Source organism: Dermacentor albipictus, chromosome 7 (genome assembly GCF_038994185.2).
Source record: "Dermacentor albipictus isolate Rhodes 1998 colony chromosome 7, USDA_Dalb.pri_finalv2, whole genome shotgun sequence".
In the NCBI taxonomy this organism is placed as follows: domain Eukaryota; kingdom Metazoa; phylum Arthropoda; class Arachnida; order Ixodida; family Ixodidae; genus Dermacentor; species Dermacentor albipictus.
In genome coordinates this window covers 49,285,313-49,298,777 of record NC_091827.1, presented here as the reverse complement: position 1 = coordinate 49,298,777, position 13,465 = coordinate 49,285,313, and the positions used below count along the sequence as shown (strand labels likewise).

Sequence of the window (13,465 nt, the reverse complement as noted above, 5' to 3'; positions counted from 1 at the left end):
ATTATTATTATTATTATTATTATTATTATTAACGGGACTTTGATGAGAACAACTATTTTACTGTAGTCTAGAATAAAAAATGTATGTTGATGATTGGGTGACAGTGAGGAGGGACACGAAGAGAAAAATGCTCATTTTGTCACCAATATTTGTGTCAATTTTTCTGCAACATATCCCAGTCATTATTATTTTGATGGCGTACAGCTAGTGTGCCTGTGTTCAAGAACTTGTCAAGAGGCAAGGTTGAGTAATGGAAAAAGTTACGTGTCCTGACACGCTGTGACATGATTGCATTATCTGACTGAAACCACTGCTTCGAGGAACGTCCATGTATTGTGTACAAATGTAAAGTTTATTATAGGACAATATGATGCATAGCTACAATTCATGCGAGCCACAGATCTGCTTTAGGGCCAGCAGAAGCCACATAGTGTTGCCCACACACGTGATACTTCTTAGCAAGCCACAATGGTGCTCATGGTCATGGTCATGGTCATGGTGCATTACAAAATCGCTCAGCTGCATAAATAAAGGAAAAGGGTGCAAATAAACGAGCGTTACCATCTAGTGATACAAATACAAACTAGTCGTTTTTGCATTTGTGCATGGGTGCTGCCTAGTTGAGATTACGCAGACCTTGTGTCACAGTTCAGCTTTCTCGGCAGCAGATGTGTTGTGAAAGGTATCCATGACATGAGCCGCAGAACTTTTACTGCGGCTCAGGATAGAATTTTATCCTCATCCACCATTTGTTGTCACGTTTAACATTACAGTAGACTCGACAATTCGAACTCGAGGGGATGCTAGAATTTGGCTTAAATTATCAGAAATATGAATTATCAGATTAAAGCATAAGCATAACTTGGGGCAGCACACCTGCTTCTACGACAATGAAATACCACGCTTCTCAATTATTGCGATTCTGCTGTTATGATGAGCAGCACGTTATGACGTTCATAACTGCACGGAGGAATACAAAGGCAGGGGACGCAGGTAACCAGAAACCAGCAAAAAAGCAAATGGAATGGCATGAAAAAGGAAAGCAAATGCTGATCGAACGACATGAACACCGGTTTAAGGACCCAAGTGAACGCGTTCCTGCTACTCCTAAATGCATCCTTATTGCCGGGAATTGCTGGAAATCTGACAATTTTTAGGTCTTCTTTATTTTTGCAGTATTTCAGTATTGCTGACATCCGTGATGTCCAGGTGATACACACTGCCGAATCCGCATCTAACCTTTAAGATAAGCATGCAATATCATGAGCTCGCAAAGTATTTTAGGAACGGGAACAAAGTTGTGCAGTGACTTTTCTAAGACCTCGGCTAATACACACTGTAAACCTCCTAAGCATGACATTAGCTTGTTTATTACATTTCATGCTCATTCCTTTGATGACGCTTACTGCTTGTTTAGCAATGCTGCTTTATGTTGTTCATAGTGTTTGTGTGTGCTGCACACTTAAGGCCTCAGCGCATGCTTTCTCAATACCAACTGCACGTGCAGCATTCCTGAAGCTCAATTCCAGGAAAAGGTTGTGCCCTTATGTGTGCACAGACTTGCTATAAAAGAAAACAGTGAATCTCTGCACACCTGCGATCATGTTTGCGTTGTGCCTCCTTCCAAACTCGATCTCCTCAGTTATGCTAACATTTCTCATGCTGCACACTACAAATAATTTTTGTGCAGTGAATACTGCACGAAAATTATTTCGTGCAGTATTAGTAGTGTTTCGTGCAGTATTAGTAGTTTATATTAGGCCGTAGTGGTATTACGGCCTAATATAAACTGAAATTTTCAGTTTTAGCATTCGCACTATGCTGACACCGCCAGAAATTTCCGCTTGATTTTCTTACATGATTCTTTGGTGTGTAAATTAATTTCTTTCATTTGTGCTTCCGTCGCCTAGAGCCCAAAGTGTGTCAGCTACTGTTCGCAGCATAGCAAAAGTTTCACAGTTTGGCAGTCAAAGGCTGAACAGGCATGTCGTCGGAAACCACCACTGAGAGTATACTGTGGAGAGTGTGTCTGTCTTCCAATTAGTTCTCAGACTTGCACTTGTTCTCTCATTGCTTGCCGAAAGCTATGGCTTTCATAATGCTGCACACAGTTCGTGAAACAGAGTATGGAGCGTTATCACATGAGGTGCTGCTGATTTGTACAGATTGTATGTCTGTTCAATTGGAAGTCACCCTTTTGAGCTGCATCGACACCTGTATATCAGATTATTTTCCTGTTCGTAAAATTCACGCGCACACTTACTGTTCAACATGCTCCGGCTGAGCCCTCTCAAGAAATGCCATCATCTCCACCTTTGATCAGCTTAGGTCCTTAACCACTGCCGTCAAGTGTTCCCACTCCATCTCTGCAACTCCTGATAATCGGTGATTGGGCTGATGAAATCCTGGCATGGCTCGCCAATGACATGGATCGGACACTTGTTTTGAACTTGCTCTTTATTGACACGTGTGATGTTCGCGTGTTGCTAAGTAGCGAAATGTTTTCTTCGTGCTTGTTTAGCTAGCGCTGAAAATGTTCCCTAAATGACGATATCAGTGCCAATAATCAATGCAATAGCTTGTTAATTATATGAATGATTCAATCCAATAGCTCATCCCACTACTTTACGCGAATTTATGCACTCTTCGCCTCATACGGTTGAGTTCTTGTAGCCTCTGCCTCTCGGGGGCGCAAGCCATTGCATTTAAAGGTATAGGCCATTCGTTATGACAGCTTTTTGTCTACGTTACACCATGAAGAAATCTTGTGATCCTAGCCACATACAGGTTAGCTGTAGATTAATGAAAATGGGGCAGGCCACGTTAGTGTACGTTCGTTACTAAAAATTCGCTTACCAGTGACAGCGTGTTGTAAGGTTTTAGCAACACATTGTCGGGGTTCGGTGAAACAGGGTACAGCCGAAGATAGTTTCCGGCTCTTTCCGTGTGTACTTTGATAACAATAAGCGTTATTTTTGGGAAATGTCTGGAAGGAAAAACAAGGAAAGAAACATGGTGGCGACAGAGATAATTGCCGAGCGACTAGACGTTTCTTATATATTCTTAGCGAGGTTTGCCCGCCGGAAACTTTCCGAATGTTTGTTATGAAGATAAGAGGACATCGCAGGAGTAACGCTTGTAGAGCGAGGGGGAAAAGGGGTTCCCTTTTAGCTTACGGTTTCATGCTGAAGTGAGAACTAAAAAGTACATTTCCGATTTTTTACTGAAACGGAGAGCTCCATATGACTAGTAACAACTGCGCACACGTACGGCATGTAAATGAGACCCGATTAGGCGACTTTACCTCGCCCCGATTGCAGTCTTTAGTTACTGCGTGTTGCGATTAGGGTGGCGTTCAAGGCGTGCAATCCACCAAGCCCATCGACCACGGCGTGAAGTTGTAGCAAATGGAGGAAAAAGGGTTTATTACGAAGTGTCATCTCTTGTTGAAATCCTTCCTCTATTGCTGCAGGAATAAAGACGTATGAGCTCGTGATACACAATTCGGCAGGAGGAACCGAGATTTGCTTTAAAAGCTTTAGGCTAGACGGCTGGATTCCGGGGACGCGTTAATGTTGTGCTGTGGCTTAATTGTTACCGTCTCAGTTTATTTTCCTTCCGCGGACAGAACAATGGCCATAGTCCATTGGATAGTAAGGGCCTTGAATTTCAGCAGTGTTGAAGCCTCCTGGCACGCCATTCGAGGCTTTATTAGCGAGCTGCATACTCGCAAAGTTCACGTTCTAACCTTACAGCGTCGGTCTATACGATCTCCGACATTTCCCGCTGACGAAAGGCCACGGGGAGCTCTAGCCACCCCCTCCTAGGGTTAACTATCATGCACATAAATAATTACGTAAGAACGCGGTCGTCGGAACAGCCACCGACAATAAACAAGTTGGTACTGCTAAGCACGCATCATGCGGAGGTTGTAGGTTCGAATTCCAGCAGTGACATGCTATCAGCTTGTCATTTAGGCTTAAATAATCAAAAACGATGAAAGGCACTGTTCACGCAAGTGGTCGCGGGGTCGGAGAAGGCGAAAGCTCGTCGAAGCAGGGTGCAATGCCATTTTTGTACACGCCGCCTCTTTTAAAATGCTGCCGCCACAGCCGTGTAACGAACCCACGACCTCGAGTTCCCAACAGGTTTAGGTGACGACTGCCATCGGCAGTTTATACTCACTGGGTGGCTAATTTGGCTTTGTCCAGGATAAGTGTACCTAGTCCTCCATTCGAGAGCCCTACTCCCAAGGCGCAGTGTTGGCCAGATATCGTTTGGAAATGTCCCGCAATCTGGACGAAGCGGGGGTAGAAAAACAGCGAAATGAGGCTTCATCATCTCGTTCTTATTATTATTTTTCTTTAGCGGTTGTTTCATATTCTACCTATAGCGTGACGTACCAAACTGGCCCAACGTACATTTTACTCACGGGTACGATTTTCTAAATGGAGTTCTATTCCTCACGTTATTTCCTTCAATGCGCGACCTAATCAATTAGCGGCACAAGCAATCAACATCTAGTATCATGCGCCCGCTTCACCTTTTCTTTGCGTACTTTTCTTTTACCGACCGAATTCGACAGGGCAGTTATTATTGTTTCCTGAAGGTCTCGCGGCAACTATGTTCAGCCAACAAGCTTTACTTCTTATACCGCATATAGTTCAAAGAGCATTAGCACGCGGGATTTGGCTGACATTAATTAACCGCTTTCGCGGCGTTAGTCGGCATAATAGTTTGCTGATAGAATGAACGCTGCAGGATGTTCACTCTAAACCTACGTGATTGCAACACGGAATGGTGGCGAAGGGCCCATTAGGACTTTCTAAAGTGCGGCTGCTAGCCTTAAGATTGATATTACTGTACTACTGTTCAGATTCCATTAACTTCTTCAGCCTCACCAGATGTCCTAAAGCGAATCATTAGGCAACGCAAACAGTGAATGCGGTTAACTAGAGCCATTGGGACTCCTGCCTTTTAACCTTCCCGGAATAGACTGGAACAACTGCTCACATGACGACCGTGATGTCGCAAGTTCAGAATCACTGCTAGGTGTATCGTTTACGTTTTCACTGAACCAAACGGTAACTGATAAGACCCATATCACTTCAACATCATCATCTTTACTTGACGTAGTTCTTATAAGTAGTACGATTAGAAGTTTATATATATACGCACTGTCGTACTTTCTACGTCTGTGGGTTTCTGCGCTCGGGCTGTTTGTATAAGCAAGCGGAATGGGTATGCCAACACCAGAGGTATTGTAGCACCGGCCATCGACTGCCACGGGTGTAAGCTGGCCGGCTTTGCAATGCAGTCGTACAACCTCGCAATCCTTAGTCTACTTTTACGACGTATACACCGTGCTATATCCTCCTCCAGATTCTAGATATATAAATTTAGTTGGCCCAATATGAACGTAGGCATTCTGACGCGGACATGAATACAACATCTTCTGTAAAACTACTCAGTTCACCTCGGCTGGGCTGACGATTCGAATGATGAGCGTCTGCGGAGCGCAGTGCTGTGTGGCAGAGCTGTCTTTTGTGGGTTCGCTACTTTTTTATTTAACGAATAGAAATTGTTTCTTGCAGCACTGACTTTTTTTCGGCGATCATAGAGGAATGTGCCGCAATGCTAATAATCAATCTTAGTGCTTTCCTCCCAGTAAAATGTTAGGTTAGGTTAGGTTAAGTTCTTGCATGATATGCGTAATATAAATAAAAGTGAATAAACACAAATTGTATGCGTGCGACTAGACAAACAAAGCAACTTTATTATGGTAAAGAAACTGAACCGTGCACCAACACATTAGTACATCGGTGCCCACATTTATCGCGACCTGTTTTGGAGTACTCACATTTATTATGTCATTAAGAACACTTAGTGCATTCCATATGCTCTTTCTACGTGATCTGCAAGGTATGGAATCTTGTATATACCATATTCGGTCTACTTTAGGCGAATACGCTTTACAGTTAAACTGTTTGCATAGCTCGGTCTCCCAATGGGCCTGTCGCGTTCGCAGGCAAAAACAGTAGGCAGAGCTGTGTTGCAGAGCGTGCAGAGCTGCGTTGCTTGTAACACCACTAGATGACTCTCACTTCCTCGCAACCCCGCAAGCAAGAGCTTGGTTGGCAGATGGCGCTCACTTCCTCGCAACCCACCACTGCGTTCCAAAGAGGACGCTCATAACATCCATCCATCCATCCCCGGCAGCGGCGGCGCCGGCAGTGCGGGGTATATAAAGAATTACCGTCCAAGCACTTCGTGCGGCGGCGGTGTTATTCACTGAGTTAATCCCTACGGTCCATCAAACGACGGCTTTCTAGGCTGCCGCTCCTCGGTACGCAGGTGCTGCTTGTGCTCGGCTGCACGAGCCTCTTCTTTTGCCCTCGTTGCAGCATCCGTACGGCGCAGACCAGCTCGTTACCGCTTCTTCTCGCGACGCTGCAGATCGAAAGCTGCCTGCTCCTCAGGAGTACATATGTCGCGTTGCCAACCCATTTCGCAGCCGGAGAGAAACTGCTGCGCGCGCGCTCGACTGCGAAGGAAAGCAACAGCGTCACTACTGGCTCAGCCAATCGCACGGTTCATTTCTTTTTCGCACGTGGGCATGGGGTTGCCACGAAGGAGTTTTCGGCGTACAGGCGACAGAGGGACGGACAGATGAACCTGCTAGGCAAATACATATTCGCTGTAAGAAAAGAAACAGAAAGCTCGTGTTCGAGCATTGCGGTCGCCGCAAGAAATTTCCGGTAAGGATTACGGTTGGATAAGCTGTAGTCGCCACGAAGCCGAAACTGCAGGGAGTGATGAACAACACTTTCGTATTTAAAAGAAGAACCCACCTGGAAACTGATTTGTGTTCTAATATGCCATGAAAAGGCTATGAAGATTTCTGAAGAACAGTGCACTCAAGAAGCGCGAATGAAGCGTGGTAAAGTGCGAAAGTCTATTCTTTGTTTCACTGCGTAGATGCACTTACTAGCTGCGGAAGCGATGTCGCAGGCCGGTAAAACACGTTAGTCGAACACCAATATCACCACGTGAATAATTTCAGGCTACGTCTCAACGAGCAATCGTTTTAGTTCTCGTTTACGACTTCGCAGTCAAACTACCTTCACAGCCTGCATTGGAGCCTAATCTCTTTTTTTACAAAGTAGTGTCCGAACTGCAGGTGTCGGCCTATGATTGATAGTGAAGATTTACCGTAACCACCAGGAACTACCGATCACAGAAGCGCGAGCACCAAGACGTAGTAAATCATGTCGCTGTTTCGCCCAAAAGGCAGCGCATTGCTAGCGATTGTAAGATAATTGCCACTTACACCAAATGAAGACTCACGCTTTATCAGCCATGCATATTGAAGCAAACACTCGCTCACTAATAAAAACAAATCGTAGTATCACGTGCACACAGATAAACTTGACAATATCTCACTCGTTGAAAGCGAGTAGTCGCCGTGACAACGTTGGCATAATTAAGAGTGTTGGCAGCGGGGGAAAAACGCTTCTCGCTAAGTGGATATCACGTGAGCTTAATGGCCAAGCGGGGATGAAGCCAGAACCATTTGCCTCCGCAGCCGCCGCAGATTACCTCGAAGATCAACGTGCGGGTTGCGTGTATGCCGGACATGCGCTCAGGCGCGCGGACAGCTGTAAACATCCACAGTTAGGCTGAATAATGATCTAAGGGTATTGGCAGCACCGAAACAACTTTACTGAAAACTCGACCATTGCGAAAATGCAGTGTCTCAAACGATACAGGCGGAGGGTAAAACAGTGTTCTGTGGCTGGAAATCAGTGGTAAAGAATCTAGCGATGTCAATAAAGAGGCCGAGTGAAGTTTTCAACATGTTCGCGACGAGCGTCAAAAACGGCGACAAGATGAATGTTTTCTCAGACAAACGTCTTTATTTTACTGTGAAACGAGATCAAATCGAAAGCCGGATCGGACGTTTCGAAACGTAGACTTAGCTTGTTCAAGGTGGCATATGTTTGTTTGTTTGTTTGTTTATTTGTTTATTTGTTTATTGGCAAAACAACGCTCAAGAGCGGTTTGTCTTGGTGCCAAGGCAAAAGGCGGCATTAAAAGCCATCTGACTAGGCCTTTGACACCAGACAGCACGTGGACATGACATTTCCAAGGCCGCCTATACAATCCTTGTAAATGCCTCCTTGAGGAAGAGAAGTCCACTTCTCGAAACGTTGGCTCCGGCTTTCACCTTGTTCGCGTTGTGCTCATCGTCTTGAATATCCATCTCCCTTCTGCCCCGTGGTTGCCCTGCTTTTTTTTTCGTGGCGATGCTGTGTACCTCTAGCCCTTGTGTGCAACCCCCGACTGCGTTTCCCGAGGGGGTACCCAAGACGGCTTACTTCTGTATGGGCGACAGTAATGTGTGAGCCCTGATACAAGGTACAAGTCGTCACATTGTTCAGCACGGGTGCACGAGGGTGCACGAGCTGGCCAGTTTGCCTTACGCCATAAACGCAGGAAAGAAATTATTAAATTTGGAGCATTTGAATTAACCTCTTCCCGAACGCTTGCTTAGCTTCCGTTGATTCTAAGGTGCGCATTGCATCTGCACTATTATGTTAAAAACTTTCTAAGTTTCCGAAATTCGGCCGTGATCCTAGAATCAAGTCCAGCCTAGGTGCCTGTGCATTCGGTTTGACGCTTCTTCGTAGTAAACGTTAGTTCGCCGCATCGTGATGGGAGCTGTACCATGACCCAGTTCCCTCGAAATGGTGCAGAATACTTCTGTCGTATTCATTTTGTCTTATCGGCCATATCTCTAGTATAACGCAAACAAAATTACGTCCTTCTCTAGCAAGCCTCAAAAATCGCCGTAGAATATCTCGCTTAAGGATCAGTGTAACCTGCGCGAGTGATTCTAGATAGCCATATTTAAATTCATGTGTGCCCAAATATCGATTGACAATAATCACCTATCCATATCACTCGTCCTTATTGAATATGGTAATGCATCTGTGAAAACATTAAGTACTATTGCATAATTTGATATTTAAATATTATACATGTTTTTCCCTGTTTCTCGTAATACTTTGTTGTTTTCAATCAAGAATATTTCCCTTTTGCGTATACGCCTCACATTTCGCTACCCCCAATAAATAATAAACTACTATTACCAACAATGTGGGACCATTTCCTTCTATAATAATACACCTTGATGGTATATTAAAGAGTAAAAATGAATATAGAGGCCATGTATACGTATACTTACCCTCAAGTACTGAAGTGGGCCATCTTTGAGTTTGTCATAGTCTTCTATATTATCTACATTAAGCATGCCGAAGTGCACGAACTTGTCGTTGATGAGTTTGGTCATGGCGCTCTCAATATCCTTCTGTTTGTTACGTACCAATTCACCGATGGTTCTGCGCAATAAATAAATAAATAAATAAATAAATAAATAAATAAATAAATAAATAAATAAAACGACAACCCCGACACTTCCTTAAGCTAAAGCGGAGGTTCGAAGATGATGCGACCGACACAGATCCAAGGGTATACGAGAACGCTTTTTCACTCGAGCTCCACTTCGGCTGATGAAAGTGCATGGTTGCGCCGCCTCTCGACAGCAGTGGTCAGAACTCATCAGCAGCGGCTCAAACAATACGCCTTAATATTGGCAGGAAGCTTTACGCGAGAGGGATGTCTGTTCCGCCTGCATTGTTTGCAGAAAATGGTGCGTTGACCAGCCCGGTCATGCATGCCATAAGATAAATGGTCGTCTGCAGCGATTATGTGCAGTATGAAATGAAATGGAATGAGATGATGGATGTAAGGGAGAAAGTAATGTGAAGAGGAGTCATGCTTTTCTGCCGCACCAGTATTGGACAGATTTGGCGAAAACTCGCGTGTACTTTTGCGTACAGTCCCCGCATTAAAGGAATATAATATAGAAATATTGCTTCATTAGCCTTAAGAGAAAGCGTTGTCCGTTGTCCCCGAGATATGGCTATCACAAGACCTCTCCGAACCATCTATGCTACACCCGTTATCGACTTCTTAATGCTAGACGTCGTTTTACATCACCGTGCCCCTCGTCAGCTTTTCAAAGAGGTGCGTCTGGTGTAAAGTTAGCGAAGCTTTACTTCTTTCTTGTGCCACCATACAAAAGCTTACGACTGCGTACCACCCTCATAACAACGGTTTTTTCGAACGCTTGAATCGCATGATCACTGATATCTTGTCAATTTATCTTTCATCTGATAATCGTGACTGGGACACTATGTTACCTTTTCCTGCCTATGCGTATAGACCCTCAGGCCCTGACACCCACGGCTACTCTCATTTGCATCTTCTCTCCCGACAGAAAGCAATGGAGCCTTTTGCAACCTTGTTCGGGTCCCTGCACAACTGTCGGGTGAATACGCTTGCGACGCCATTGCTACAACAGAAGAGAAACGTCCGATTGCGCCCATCCACCTGTGCGGTGTGAACGCGACGGAAGTTGTACCACTCCAGCCACCGGGACGCCCACGTCAGTGCATGTGAACTTCACCCTTTCTGGTCCCCTTCTCAGCTCGTTGTCTTCTCTCAAAAACAACTTTCGCGGTACTCCGGCGCTTACCATGTCCTGCCCAGCAGTCCGTACCACGACAAGTGACAGACGTTACTTTCGAGATGGGCCCCGTTCGATGATACCACGCCCTCTGCTTCCTCACACATGATGCACATTTCCACCTAAAGCTATACCCCTCACCTACGAACATGTCTTAGGCGCCTGGTCGGCTCTTTTCCAGTCCGAGTGAATGTCATATGACTGCAGTCAATATGATAAGGAGAACATTAGTGACGGTGTAGAAGAACACGACGATTATAGAGATTTTCCTTCCACCACCTTGGCTGTGTTCGAGCTCGGTGAACAGAGCTTGTAAATGTATTTTTATTTATACCGTTACCTGTGGCAATTTAACCAAAAACATCTATACTAAAACAAGAAGAAAACATGTACCTCTTTCGTCACACGCTATACAGTATGTTTTTCTTTAGCTGCAGTAAATGTTTTTGAAGATTGCCCAGGCTGATGGCCAAATTCTAACTTTTATTGTGAATTACGCAATAGGACGGCCAGTACTTCTACGAGAAACAAAATGTTCTAAATACTAATTTTCAATGTGTCCGACAAAATGCATTGGCTTTCCAGTTACTTTTTGACGAAGGCGCTGTTTTCTTCTTTGAAGCAGAAAATTACTGGAAAATGAATGCATTTCGGCAGACATTTTAAAAATTCATAACTCGAAACAGGTGCTTCCTTGACAATTCGTAGCAAGTGGGTACGCTTTGTAAACTTAGCGGCGATAATTCGTAGGTCGAAATACGTGGCGTAGAGCAATTCAGTGAAATGCTAATTAGTCTACGTTAATTATTCAATTGAACGTTTTGATTTCTCGTAGAAGCAATGGGTCTTCATCAAATCGTTTAGACCAAACGTGAGAATTGTGTTACGTGCCATAGGCCATTACAAGAAAACTTGGGGTGGCTAAAAGAAACGCCCTGTATATGATGTCAGCCTAGATTGAGAAAAAGCAGCATCACAAGGGCGAAATAGATGTAAAAAAAACAAACGAAGGTACAGCTTTCAGCGATACGTTCGGCTTTCAACTCATCTACTGCGACAAATATATTTACTCCTCTGTGACGACCATTTTCTTCGTTTCGTTGCCAGTGTTTTCCGAAAAAGGGGCGGATTCCAGGGACACCGGAGTGGAATATGTTAGGATAAATGTGCCGTATAGCAAAACTAGGCGCATGCCTAGCCGCTATAAAACAATGTGATTTCCCCAGCTATCATATATCGGCTTATTACGTATTGAGGACTCTCTTATATGCTGCTGCTCTTTTTTTTAACTGAGAGGCATCAACAGCTCACGCACTGTCGAACGCTCGTAGTGAGAAAGCGAAAAACTAAAGACTGGCGGGCAGGCGTATCTGCTACAGTACAAGTTATACATAAAGTGAAAATACGCTACACCTTCAAATAGGCCATGATGTCGTGCCTTAGTTAGTCTTATACTGACGCATATCCCACTATGGCCTATATGCTTGTACTCGATGCAAGACTCTCCGCTTGGCCTGAACGAGTTCGTTCTTCTTCACCTATCACAGTTTCGCTGCCCTCCCTCACGGAGTTATTAGGTCACGTTACATTGAGCAGTGATAGATTCCTCATATTGCTGGCGGGCGTTTCTTTCTTCGCTGAAGCAAAGAAGATGAAGAGGCACGGTCGAGCTCACCCCGGATACATCGAAGTTCCGAACGTTGTCTTCGAGTATCTCGCTGCGGCGGACCGGACCACCTCGAAGGCGGTGTCACTGTACAATGGTTCTATCTTGTTGGTGTTGTCGTTGAAGAAGACGTCCGTGTAGAATATGCTGTCACATGTTCCATCGGGGGGCACCGAATCCTTGATCACGGCCTGGTGCCCGACCGTGCAAGACAACACGGTCTGTTTTGCTGCGAAACACAAGAACTTATTATATACACTGAATGACTCTAATTGGCCATTTCGCGAACATTCGTTACCGTAATCTGCACAGTGCTTATTGAGCTTTATTGAGCCTATACGGGTATACTAATGAAGTAAGCGTTAAGAACTTGTTAGCATGCTGTGCTGCGTTATAGCAGTGTGTTAGTATTGACCAAATCACTGCGATAACACCGAAATAACTTCCACTTAGGTGGTGTTAATTATTCTGTTAATAAATGTTAGTACCCTCACGATGCTGCTAACTTAACCTCAATGAAATTGAATGACTCTCTTGAATTAGTTTTTAGAAAAAGCTGCTGAATAATTTACACTTGTGTGTTGCGGTGAAGTTCAACAAGTGGCTGAATGTTGCATGAACGACATCTCTGGGCATGAAGGTTGCTGTTACTACATTTCTTGAATCGCCCAGAATATATTGGTACGCTTTAGGCCAAATAGGAGAGTCCGTACTTTTCGTCGTAAAATATAGCAAACAGAACTTGCGCAAAATCAGAACCCAACGAACTAAACCTAAATTGACTTTTCTTCGGGACGAGCCTGTGAATATGTACTATTTGGAAGCTTTCAGCCCCACAATAGGAAGAATAAAGATTTCAAGGAACTTTCAAATATGGTAACACGCACGTGAGCGTTATTTCGCACCATAAACGTAGCACTTTAACTCTGGTAAACGAATCCAATAGGATCATTCTGCTGTACGTTATTAGCAGCTATTAAGAGTTATATTAGGCGTTATTAGGAGCACATAGATGGGCACTCCGAGTTGTCTAGCTTTCAACCTTTGATGTTGTTATTGAACCACAATGAATTTCACATTAACATGATTTTGTTGTTACTCTTCTCTTTCTTGTAGTAAGTTTGTGTGCGACCGATCATGTTCTGCCATATATAAAACCCAATGTGCTTTAGCACGCTGGGTAAGCTACGGTATACTTTCGAAATAAT

The 13,465-nt window shown here is 44.3% G+C and overlaps 1 protein-coding gene across 1 annotated transcript in view; it reads right to left on the bottom strand.

Annotated features, from left to right (window-relative positions):
- LOC139046719 (uncharacterized) overlaps positions 1 to 13,465 on the bottom strand; it is a 41,585-nt gene that overhangs the window by 17,376 nt on the left and 10,744 nt on the right. Inside the window, exons 4-7 of the mRNA XM_070522224.1 lie at positions 12,267 to 12,486; positions 9,248 to 9,401; positions 4,186 to 4,295; positions 2,857 to 2,986 (exon numbers count right to left, since the gene is read on the bottom strand). Coding sequence (XP_070378325.1) covers positions 2,857 to 2,986; positions 4,186 to 4,295; positions 9,248 to 9,401; positions 12,267 to 12,486 — 614 coding nt within the window. The remainder of the gene's footprint in view (positions 1 to 2,856; positions 2,987 to 4,185; positions 4,296 to 9,247; positions 9,402 to 12,266; positions 12,487 to 13,465) is intronic.